At 46.4% G+C, this 12,699-nt stretch overlaps 1 protein-coding gene across 3 annotated transcripts in view; it reads left to right on the top strand.

Moving 5' to 3' along the window:
- The window catches only part of KCNIP3 (potassium voltage-gated channel interacting protein 3), a 135,436-nt gene that overhangs the window by 74,424 nt on the left and 48,313 nt on the right, over window positions 1-12,699 (top strand). The window contains exon 1 of one of the 3 annotated variants that reach the window (XM_084804180.1): window positions 3,803-4,499. The exons of the other annotated variants lie outside the window; for them this stretch is intronic. Within the exon in view, the coding sequence (XP_084660306.1) occupies window positions 4,397-4,499 (103 nt within the window). The 5' untranslated portion in view covers window positions 3,803-4,396. Of the gene's footprint in view, window positions 1-3,802; window positions 4,500-12,699 lie in introns of those variants that run through there. 3 annotated transcript variants of the gene reach the window in all.

Here is a 12,699-nt window from a genome sequence, read left to right as displayed (position 1 = left end):
AATGAAACAAAAAAAAATACTTTTGGGGATCTCTTGGCTCCAGTCTGTAAGCCTAATCCAGAGAATGCATAATCTGGTAAGGATCCCCGTAGCTCCCAGAAGCACTTTTTATGAAGCACAACAACGTTCCCAATACATTTAACACTTTTAGGTTTTTGGTGTGTGTGTATGTGCGGAGGAGGCAAATGTATTTTGAGAAGTCTTTCCTCTTTTACTTGCTCCAGAAGAAGCTGCTAACAAAAATAAATAAATAAAAATTTCTAAAACATGTGTTTGTTTTAAAAATTCCTATCCTGCCTTTCCTAAAAATAGACCAAGGTGGCTGAAATCAATAATAAAAAGAGAAACAAAAGATAAAACAAAATCTATAAAAATAGCACAAAACCAACAGTATCAACATCAAAAAGCATCTAGTAAGAATCAGTGGAGGCTGGTGGCTCCAATGTCAGGGGGGCGATGGATCCGCTCTGGGTTTTGGTCCGAAACGCGGAGTGGATTCACCCCCCCAACATCGGAGCCACCAGCCTCCCCTCGTAGGAGTACAACTACTGAACAAGCCCTCTCCTAACTTCATCCCAACTTAATGGTCCTCAGGCATAGTTCAAACAAATAAAAGGGCCTCCAGCAATGATCTTAGCAAGTGGGCAGGTTAATACAGGCAGTGGCGCTCCTTCAGATATCTTGGCCCTAAGACCTGACAAGAGCTAAATACTCCAAATGCATTGAGGCCACACTTGGGATTTATAAAACTGCTTTCGGCACCAGCGTGGGTTTATTCACTTGCTGGTATTCATCTCTCAGGTGCAGACATCTGGCAAGATGAGGTTTTGAGTTGATGGTACCAACAAAGCAGTGTGTGGTTTGATATGAGTGTTCTGCTGAAGTTGCAAAGGACTTCAATATGACAGTGGAACCACTTACCTATGGACCTGGGGGGCTCTCCCACGCTGGAGGCATTCAAGACGAGGCTGGACAGCCATCTGTTGGGGATGCTCTGACTTGGATTCCTGCACTGAGCAGGGGGTTGGACTCAAGGGCCTTGTAGGCCCCTTCCAACCCTACTATTCTATGATTCTAGGATTCTGGGATCTCCTTCCCAACTGCCTGCTGCAAAATATCCTGGGCCCGCCCTTCTTAGCCCAGACAGGAGATTCATAGGCAGCAGAGCATTTGTCTAAAAAGGAAGGGAAATGGGTTGGAGGGTTCATAAATAATGCGGTTAGGGTGGCCATGTGCCCTCTTTTACAGAGGGTGGTCCTCTATTTTGAAAGGCTGATGATATCCATTCAGTCGTTTCTGACTTTTGGCGATTCTATGGATCATCTCTCTCCACATATCCCGATCTTGTAGTATTTCTTTGAGCTGTTCCATGCTCTGGTTGGTATCAATTTTGATGGTATCTAGCCATCTTGTTCTTTGCCAGCCAGGTTTCCTTTTGCCACTAACTAATCCAAGCATAATTGCTTTTTCTAGTGCGTTCCTCCACATAACATGGCCAAAATAAGTCAATCGCAGTTTCATGATTTCTCCAATGACATGTCTGGGTTTATACATTCCAGTACTTGCATATTTGTTATCTTAGCTGTCCAAGGAATGCGCAAGCGCCTTCTGAGTCCAGACCAAATCAAGTCCTCTTTTCTGGCAATTCACAAGGGGCCTTATACCAGATTGGACTATTTGTTTATGAAACCCAGAATTGTCTGGCAGCTGCTTCGCAAGGTATTTTATATGCTGTCTGATCCTTTTGGATTAACCTGGGAGCTTGCACTGCAAAGCAGCCATGCTGTGTATTGCTTAGCTCTGGTCCCTTTCCTTCCTTGCCTTTCCAGCATGAAATGTAAAGAATCAGTCCACTTTATGTTGCGGTGGCTGAAGGTTCTGTGGAACTACCTGTCACATGATTTCATGTTAGGAAAGGGGACCTTCTTTCATGGGAGGAGAGGCTTCCTCCCCCTTCTTTAAATGAATTGGATTTATGTTGGCTATTCAGCAAATGGCTCTTAAGATGTGATTTGTTCCATCATGTTTGCTGAGGTTAGGAACAGCCTTGTCTCCTACTCAGCCATTCGGCACTTAAAATGAATAATTAAAAAAACACTGCATAATAGAAATAGATAAGGGGCATAAACCTTCTGAGCCACAGGTCATAAACCAAAGTTCCCTTCTCTCCCTGGTATGAGTTATAGAACTTTTCACACCTTCCTTGTTGAAGGCAAGATTCTTAAATTAGGGGGTGGGTATCCATCTGTCAAATTATGTCGAGTCCAATCTGTCTTTTTTGCTTTCATACAAATGAGTTGAGTGCGGTTGTGTGAGAAGTGTTAGCCACTTGTTTCTTTAAAAAAAACACCTTAATATGTGTGCAGCCCACATTCTAAAAGTTTAAAACTATAAAAAGTGAGCAAAGTTAAAAAAGGGGAAAAAAAAGAAAAAGTCAAGCATGTTTGAGAAACTACATGGATCTGATTGGGCAAAAAGGAGGAGGAGGAGCAGCTGTATTGTTTGTCTCTAAACTTTACTAAGAAGTGGGGAAGGGGACATCAAAAGGACAGGAGAATAAAGAAAGGTGCACAAAAAGTTTATTTACACTCCTGTTTCGAATCAAAGACTTCTTCAGGGGCAACTGATGCATAATGTACACATGCAGCAGAGTGTAGCATGCTGACATCGTAGAATTCCAGAAAATAGGAAATCAGAACTCCCTGCAAGTAGAAAGCGAGCATTGGAGTCAAAGGTCTGAGTTAGAACCTTTATCCCTTATCTGCTTATTTTCTATCTGCAAGGAGTTTGTGTCTGAGTTGCATGGGGGCGGCATTCAAAAGCAATATCCCTCACCTGTAGTGTGAAATGGTATAATCCATTCTATCACCTCATTCTGATGAGATGATGACATGCTTTATACATGCAGCAGAATGAGGTGATAGAATCCTGAGGTGGTAGAGTAGACTCTACCACTTCAGTTTGCTTGCAGGGGGTGCTATTTTTTTTAAATGTTCCCCATATTTTAAAACAGCAACAACTCACTGCAAGTAAAAAGCTAGCATATCAGGGAGAAAGTATCTAGATAAGCCTGCTTCGTGCTGTGTGAATTTTCTTCTGGCAGGGAATTATTTTATACAGGGATGCACCTTAAATCACAGAAGGAAAGGGCACATTGCAATACTCAGAAACATTACCCTTTGCCCCCCCTTTTTTCTTAACACTGAAAGCAAAATGCTGCACCATTCAGGGAAAGGCACTCTGCACATGCTCAGAGGCACACCGTGCCAGAACTTTTGAAAAGAAAAAGTAGCATTTGGTTTGTAATGGGTATGTGTTGTATTGTGTATTTTAACTTTTCTCCACCACTTTGGGAGGCTTCCTCTCCCCGCAAAGCAGTATAAAAAGCAATCTCATAGCATAACATAGTGTAACATAATATAATAATGCTGGCCCCCTCTCAGAGCTTCAGCTGTTAGCTTACTGGTGGAGCTTCTTACTGCTCTGCTCTTCCACACATTAGGAGCTTGAAAAAAGCAAACTGGCCGAAACAAACCACGAGTTTGTGTGAAAACACGCCCGGGCTGCTCATCAGGAGAGCACTTTCCGGCTTGCTCCTGGGGGATGAGGCTGGACCGCGGCGTCACCATGGTGATCCTCATCTCCTGCATCCCGGATCGCCCTGCCAGAAGAGCAAAGAAGAGAGTCCCAGCTGCTCTCTTCCCTCCCCTTCTCAGGGTGGGGGCTGATATTTTATAGCTGCTCTCGTGGCCAATGGCATTGCAGATGGCTGAGATGCCCGTTCTTTTGGGGGAATGCTCTCCTCTCCATCAGCGGTGCACTGCAGGGCGTGGGGGATGCCCCTCAGAAACTCCAGCTGACCCCTGCCTCCTGCACGGAACGAGGTGGGCTTGGCTTCCTTGCCTGCCTAGCTGGATCCAGGAGGGTTTTTAGCAATGACATTCTCTGCCTCTGGGAAGAAGCTAGAGCTGCACCAGGAAGTTGCTACAGCTGCCGGCCGCAGCCACCGGGGAAGTTTTGCCCTCCAAGTTTTCAAAGTTTGAGGTTTGTTTTTTCCTTCATGATCCAAAGCAGCGACAAGCCCCTCTTGGGTACTGCCACTGCCTCCGCCTCCCCCCACTTCCCCCTGCTTCCCCTGCTCTCTTTGTCATCCTCTCTGCCCTGCACCACCCCTATGGAGCAGACCTGAAGGAGGCATTGGCCCGACAGCCTTTCCAATGTGAGGACTTGAAGATGTGAACCTGCAAGGGGGGGAAGGACTGGCTCTTCTCTGCCACCGACAGATTGCTCCCAGGCACCTTCTCACTCTGGTTCCCAGGGGGGCTGAGCTGGCCCTGGGGGGCGCAAGTCACATGCCCCCAGAGCTGCGTTGCCCATCGCTGGACACTGGCTGGCAATGGCGATCCAGGGGATGGAGCTTTGCGCCATGGCCGTGGTCATTATCCTTTTCATCGCGGTCCTCAAGCAGTTCGGGATCCTGGAGCCCATGTCTATGGAAGGTAACTAGAGAATGCTCCCTTTATCTGGCTCTCTCACGGCACCCCATGTCCCTCTGTTGCCCAGCTGCCTTTCTCCCCCACCCCACCAACTTCCTTGGTTCCTGACCAAAGATCCCCCTGGTCAATGTAAATACTTGGCTCTCTTAAGGGAGGGATTCGGTGACCATTAGCTCAGCTCTCTCCATTTCTTCTATTTGCTTCTGCCTCCAAGTCAGACAGGATTGAGCATAAATATCAGGCCAGACCCGGCTTTAGTTTTCTGGTGAATCTTCGTGATTAATGCCATTTCCTTGCCCTAGCCAACTGCTCTTCCTTTGGTGGTTTCTAAAGAATGTCCTGAGGGAGGGGGAATGGGACATTTTCCTCATGGAAAGCCTGTAAGTTCCAGTGGAATCTTCCAGTGGGGAAGAGGAGGACAAACCTACTAGCAAAATCTTTCGGCTGCCCTTTCCTTCCCTCAGAGTCCACAGTGGCTGCAGGCCACGTTTTCCTCCTGGTATCCGAAGAGGAACCAAAACAGAGATGTTTTTAAAGAACCAGCCACAGTGTTGTGAATCTTTCGAGTTTCACAGACCTCTTCCTCAGAGAGGATGTTAAAGCAAAATAAAGACACCATTTCTGAGAGAAAAAGATGTTTAAAGGACTTGGTGCTTACTCTGTCTACAGTCAAAGCCATGAGAGTGGTGATGGAGGAAACCCCCACAGACAGATTAGATTCAGGCCTGTGCCATGGGCAGAAAGTAAGAGGCATGCTGGGAAGGAGAAGTGATGGTAGCCTGGTCTGAGGGGGAGGCACATGGTGCTGCAGCAACCTTGGTGAAGTTAAGCAGGTCCAGCTCTGGTCTGTGTCTAGAGGGGACGCCAGAGACCTGGTGTATGCCTCTTAGAGGTCTGTGTAAGAAAGGCAGGATAGCAAGAAAATAAATAATAATCAATACGTGTAGACCCTCCTGTGGAAATTCCCCTTGGATGGTCATCTCCTCCACTTTGTAAATGCAGGGTGCTTTTCCATTTTGGGGAAGGGCCATGGCACTGTAGCTCAGTGCTCTGCATGCAGAAGGTCCCAGATTCTGTCCCCAGCATCTCCAGGTAGAGACGTCTGGGAAAGACCTCGGTCCTGAACCCTGCAGAGCTAATGCTGCCAGTCAGTGTAGACCACTCTTCCCCAACCTGCTGTCCAGATGTTTTGGGCTCCAATTCTCATCAGCCCCAGGCAGCATGGCTAAGTGGCCAGTTGTAGTCCAAAACATGTGGAGGACACCAGATTGGGGAAAGTTTGTTTAGACAATACTGAGCTAGATGGACTGAAAGTCCGACCCAATATGAGGCAGCTTCCTGTGTTCCTCCTCTCCCATCCCCTGTCTTTGGATGTTCTGCTGATGGCTCTCGAAGTGTATCCAAGCCCCAGTGGACTAAAAGGCCCAGAATTTGATATAAAGAGGAGAGACATCTGGGACTCTTTCACTGCTTATACCAGCTTTGTGCCATTTGGCATCTCAGCCCAGATTCACAGGACCAACATGATGAGATGTGGGTTGAATTAATATATGGTTTCGCCTGCTCCTCTGCCTGCACGATGAAGGGGCTATCTGATGGCTTCACCAAAACCAGAATTACCAACTTCAGTGCAAAGTTTTGTCATGTGGTTTGAGTACGCCAATATGGTTGAAAGTTATAACATGTTGTGCCAAAGCAAATGTGTGACTGACTGTAGACAGATAGTGGTTTTAAGAGAGTAGGATTTGGAGGTGGTTTGTGAGAGGTTTCACTACCTGTGTTCCTTCTCCTATATTTATTTTCACCCACTGTCACCACTGGTCAAACTCATGGCAGGTTATTGTTGTGTTATTATTTAAAACCCTGAAAGTAGGGTATGTGTATGCATTATGGGTCGCTATCCCTCTTTCAAGCTACTTCAACTATCCCAAACACGATTGCCTATTTTCAGCCTTTATATGATCCCCAGGTGAAGCCCTGATGGCAACTGCTCCACCTGCATCGCCCACTTAAGCATTGCTGTGTGTGAATTAGCCCTGTTGTTTAACTCAGGATGATTTTACTGATTTCAAGCATGTATCTTTCAGGCTGTGTCATAAGTAAAGAGTTCCCAACACAGATACATACAGAGTGGCAAGTTCATGTCCTTACTGTGATTCTGCAGAAAATGTGCTGGCTTCAGAATTTAGCTTCGTGTGACTTCTGCAGGATCACACAGGTATTTTGGATCACATGAAGACAAGGGCACCATGCATTGCATGGAGATATTTAGATGGAACACTCTTTTTCCTATCAAGGAGCTGCACCTCAAGAGAAAGTGGGGTGCATAGGTTCAGTTTCAGGATCTCCTAGTTAAAGATCTCAGCATCAGAGGCTGGAGGAAAACTTCTCCTGAAAGTTTGGAGAGTTGTTGTCAGTACTGAGTTAAGTGGACATTCGACCAGGTGGATGCAGTTTGAGATAGGGTTCAGCTCCGGAATCTATTTTGATATGGAATAATAGTAAAGAGGGTGCCTCTGAGCCTGTGCAAAATGCATTTTAGGAATTAAGCTCTGGGACTGGTATGTACATTTCATGCAAGCAGGGGTGGGGGGGAAGGCACAAGTGAAATGCGCCATTCTTCTTTCCCCACTTTTGTTGCTAATGTGGAAAGTGAGGCTTTCTAGTGTACCAGTTCCAGATGTCGTTGAGGGATCTTGCCTTGGATGTGACGTAAAAGCTTCACAGAGACATTATGGGGAAAACACAGAGAGAAGAGAGAGACTGATCACCTGGGCTCTTATTTCCCTGCTTGTATATAACCTTTTTATGAATCATCCCTCAACATAAGAGGGAGCTCTTTAAATACAGATAATCTATGTTAAGTCTACAAAGAGAAATCATGAGAAAGTATATCACCATCATCATCAATATAGTTAGCTATAAAAATCCTAAATGGGGTCAGTAAAGCAGTATCTTTATTAGGACCAACCAAATCTTGCAAAGTAGTATGCAAACTTCTGTGTTCATAGAAATCTTCTTCAGGCTGGATGTTAAGGAAAGAAAGAAAAAGAAAGGAAGGAAGGAAGGAAGGAAGGAAAGAAAGAAAAGATTTTTCTGGGTATGATGCAGACATAAGCTTTCATCATGTCCAGAAAGATCCTTTCTCTCTGCCATGGTGGATAATGATTATGATATATTTTGCTTATCAATCAGCTTGATGTATTCTAGTGGACTCAGAAGCTTGCACACTATTTTGTGATTTAGGGCGCAATCCTATGCATGTTTAGCCAAAGAAAAGGCCTACAACTCCCAGCATACCCCAGCCAGCATGGCTGGATGGGGAATGCTGGGAGTTGTAGGCCTTTTCTCTGGCTAAACATGCATAGGATTGTGTCCTTAAGGATTTTTTTTCCTATCCCCATAGAGAATAATTACAGCCTTTCCAAGAAGCGCGTGTGTGAGAGGGGTGGGCGGGTAGGACAAACTGGCTTTGAGGACCAAGAAAGTCCTTCCCCCTTACCAAAGCATAAATTGTTGCTAAAAAAAGGATGCATTTGTATATTTTCAAGTCGATTTCCCTTTCCCTACATCCGCTTTGCTCGTGGTCTAGTCTCTTGGACTGCAAGCCTGAGCACTGGGCCTGTGCCTTTAAATCTGATTCACATTTGCAGTGCCTGGTGACTGTCGGCCCTTTAGAGGTCATCTTTTATGTAGAGTTTCTGGAGTGTTCAGAGTGCTTCACAGACATCATCGCAAGACTAGTGGTGCAGTGGAGGGGGAATGCCGGAGAGTGTAGCTCCTGCAGCAGGAGCAGGGATGTGATCTGCTGGAACTTTAGGGTGACTGACAAGCCCTCCTTGCTCTGGCAAGTGAAAGAGGAGATAATGAGGCTTTCAAATTTTCCTACTGTTTGTGACAGATGAGCACAGAGGAAGTCAGAGGATGAGGAAAATAATCAAGCAGCAGCTGTGCACTTCACTCCTTTCCTTTGAGGAGGTCCGTACTTGACTCTAGCAGTTTAGATGGTAACACTTCTTTCAAGATGGTTTGCATTCCTGATTAAAAACGAACAGTTTCAGCTCAAAGTGTTTGCAGTCAGAAGTAAGCATTGCTGAGTTCAATGGAGCTTACTCCCAGGTAACTGTGCCTAGGACTGCAGTTGTCAGGCAGGATACAATGACATCAGTCCACTAACGCCAGCGTAACAGACCTCTAGCGCAATGCCAGTGGTGTTAGCTTGGGAGATGGGATTCCCCGGAAGACCCATTGTGCAAGCTAGTGCTGTCGGCATTGTGCCTCGGGATCCCTTACGCCAGCACGACACGATTTGTGTTTGCATGGGTGACGTCACTGCCTATGGCCCAGGCCCTGAAACATGAATTGTGAGATGTTGCTATTGGTTTGTTTGCTTTGACTGTCTGTGTTTATGCTGGAGGTTTTAACCAGAGTGTTTGTTCTTTGAGCAAAAGAAATAGAAAATTACTTATATGCTTGGAAGTGTGATTATGGATTCCCCTTGGGGTCGTGGTTGTGGGAGTTGCCATGATGAGTTCCGTCAGAATTTACTACCATGCTACTGCCCAAGACTGCTTATGACAATCCTGTAAGGTGTGCCATAGTTATTATTTCCATATTACAGTTGCGAGGGGCATGGCTGAAGTCTGGTGCCTAGGGCCACATAGTGAGTTCATGGCAGAGGTGCGTGTCGAAGGAAGGCCTCCACACCTCTCCCAGTTAGCTCCAGTGGTCAGCTTGCATCTCATTGTCATAAAGGAGGTGCCCCTTGGGGTCTCTTGCTTCTTGGCATGGGCTTCCTCCATTTGCTAATCACATCTCCTCGGGAATCTCCGTGAATATAGTTATCTATTCTGCCCCCACGCACCCAGTAAAATGCAGCGGCAGAAGTGTCAGTAACCACAAAGTCATCTTTGCAGCCAATAATAAAATATTAACCAAGGAGGAAAACCTGCTTGTCGGAGTCTTAAATCAAGAAACCGAATGTCTTCCCAGGACCCCTTAAGGACAACAGTTATCTCCCCTGGGTTTTACTATGTCTCTCTTCCTGTGTACCATGGCAAAAGCCCAGCTAGGCCCAGCAGGAGGAGGAGGAGGAGGAGGAGGGAGGGAGCTGAGACCCCCCTCCTTGCTTCTTCCCTTCCACCCCAAACCCCTCTGGGTGGCAGCAGGGAGGCAGACCTGTGTGCAAACAGATGCCCCTGGATGGAGCGTCCCATTGCTGAATCAGCACTTTTGGGAATGGCTCCGGGTGGGTTTAGTGCTGCTGCTAGTCCTATTTTTAAAATAAGCTCACAGTTGCTGCATCATGTCCCAGCCTTGCTCCGACCTTGCTGAAGGGGACAATCTTGCACTGCATCTCAGTTTCTTGTCAAAGGAAAAAATCATAATCATAACAAATCTGCCGGACTGAGATGGCCCTCTGGCGAGGCGAAGTGCAGCAGTGGAGTTTGGATACCATGAAGATGGCAGAGGCTGGGTGAACGTTAGGGATGATGGCATGAGAACTGGAGGGCTGTGTCAAAGCAAAATGGTCCATCGAGCCCAGAAACCTGTTTCCAACAGAGGGCAGCCAAATGTCTCTGGGAAACATACAAACGAAGCCAGGGGATAGCTGCCCCATGTTGCTGTTCTCACCAACCTGGTGTCCTCCAGATGTGTTGGACTGAAATTTCCATCGCTCTCAGCCAGCCTGACTGGGGATGGTGAGAGCTGCAGTCCAACACCATATTCATCGCTCCTAGGGTTCTGTGAGAATTTAATTTGCGTCTCGGGTTTTATAAGAACATACCAAAATCCACACATTTCTCCATCAACAAGATGGAAAGATCTTGAGATTTATAAAAGCAATCAAATGTAGGGGAAAGTGATACTGAGAGATTCATTCATCCAGGCAGAGACTGTTGAGAGAGAGCTCAGCTCTTAAATGTCTTGGCTTTGAATCCCTCTGTATCCAGCCATGTTGGGGGTGCTGAATCAGGTCTCTCTTTTTTCTGATGGGCTTTTTATCTTTAACAGCTCTGTGGCAGGCAGGTACAACATGACCCTTTCCATGCTAGGAATAGCTGTACCAGCTGAAATTGGCTGGGGCAGAGGGGTGAGAATTTCTTTATTTTGTTGTTTGATAAAAACTTACCAAAATTCTCAAATTTCTACATAAACAGGACAGAAAGAGCTTGGGATGTAATAAAACTTGAATGTGGGAGAAAGTGAAATGGAAGGTGTGTTCCGTGTTACTTGCTGCATCAGTTAACTAATGCATGCTACATTGCCTGGAATAGTACAGATGTGTAGTGTAAACATACCTTACCAACAAGCCAATATTGGTCCAATTTCTCTCCTACCCCCCCCCCTTTATGCAACCAAATGTATATGTAGCCTCCATAACATGCATCATTTAATTGGGCGTTCCTTGTTACAGAATGTAGAATTTTTGAAACAGAATTGAGGGCAGGGCAGGGGAAGAGGGGGTAGCTATGAAGCCTTGCTGAACCAAAGGTGTTCTCCCTTGCCGCTTGCTAGGAACAGAACACCCTCCCTGAGTATGCAGAAAAGGGCAGTGAAAATGATCAGGGGGAGGGAGCAGCTCCTCTGTGAGGAAAGATTATGACATTTGGGACATTTTAGTTTAAGAAAAAGATGAGTAAAGGGGGCCATGATAGAGGTGTATTAAATTATGCATTGTAGGGCTGTGAAGGTACATGAAGTTGTACCTTCACAGGTACACATAACTATACATCAGCCATGCAGCATAGGGCTATTATCCTTCCTGTCAACACTGTTTTACTTCACACGGCACATCTTCAGTACCGCAAGATGTTGTGCTGGCCTACCAGCTTCAGTGGCTCTAAAAGGGGATGAGACGAATTCATGGAGGACAAGGCCATGAAGAGCTATGAGCATAGTGGCAAAGTTCAGAGGCAGCCCAGCTGCGCATACTTGTTGCTGGGAAGCAACCACAGGAATGTTTGTCCTGCTTCTGGACTTCCCATGAGCATCTGGTTGGGCCCTTGTGGGAAAATGGATACTATTTTTATTTTTTTATTACTAAATTTCTTAATCGCCCATCTGGCCGGTCACCCAGCCACTCTGGGCGATGTACAACTGTACAATCTAAAACAGTAAAATTAAACATTAAAACATATTCTAAAAATACCCTAACCCACCCCAAATGCCTGCCTGAACAAGCAAGTTTTCAATGCATGGCGGAAGCTCATCAAAGAGGGGGCATGGCAGAGTTCCCTAGGGAGGGAGTTCCACAGAGTGGGGGCCACCACAGAGAAAGCCCTCTCCCTCATCCTCACCAGCCTAGCTGTCCTGGCTGATGGGACAGAGAAGGCCATCCAAAACTGATCTTGTTGAGCGGCCTGTCTGGTGTTGCTGGAGGCGCTTCTTGAGATAGGCTTGAGATAGGCTTGAGATAGGCTTGAGATGCTAGACTAAATAGGCTTCTGGCCTCATCCAGCAGGGTGCTTTTTATGAACTAATCTTCATGGTGCCACCCAGTGGAGGCTGGTGGCTCCGATGTCAGTGGGGCGGAGAATGTGCTCTGGGTTTCAGTCAGAATCAGTCAGAACTCTGAAGGAGATCTCCAAGGTGGGAAGCATCTTGGACAGCTCCTTTAGAGTTCTGACTGAAATCTGGAGCGGATTCACTGCCCCACTGACATCAGGGCCACCAGCCTCCACTGGTGCCACCTCTCTCCATCCATTCCAGTGACCCCTCAAGACCCACCTTTTCCACATGGCCATTGGCTTATCTTCTCATTCAACCAAGTTTTAGGTACGTGTACTGCTCATTCCTCATTCTGTTGTTTTCCGTTTTCGACTGTTAAGCTCCTTGAGGGAGGAGACCTATCTGTGTTTCCTGGGTAACTCAGTAAGGTGCTGTGTACACTGATGAAGCAGTATAACGAATGGCAACAACAACAATTCACATCTCAGTGACTCCACTTTGAATGGGTACTCAGGTTCTTTAAAGATGGCCTCCTTCCATGTCTGCCCCCCCACCCCAGCCATGGGAACTGGAGGCCAACTTTGTCTTTCTTAACGGGTTGCCTTAGAGAGCCAGTTCCACTACGAAGTAGAATTCTACAGGGAAGCACAAGGCCTTATTTCTTGTAGCCCCCTACCCAATTTCCAAAGCTGGAGGCACAGATCTACTCAAAGTTCATGGGGCTGCAGGGAGGGTGGGCGGGCTAATAGTG

This window comes from Heloderma suspectum, chromosome 6 (genome assembly GCF_057233095.1).
Source record: "Heloderma suspectum isolate Gila_16-S chromosome 6, 16-S_ref, whole genome shotgun sequence".
Classification (NCBI taxonomy): domain Eukaryota; kingdom Metazoa; phylum Chordata; class Lepidosauria; order Squamata; family Helodermatidae; genus Heloderma; species Heloderma suspectum.
The sequence above is the reverse complement of the archived record's forward strand: the minus strand, read 5'-3'. Positions and strand labels throughout refer to the sequence as shown.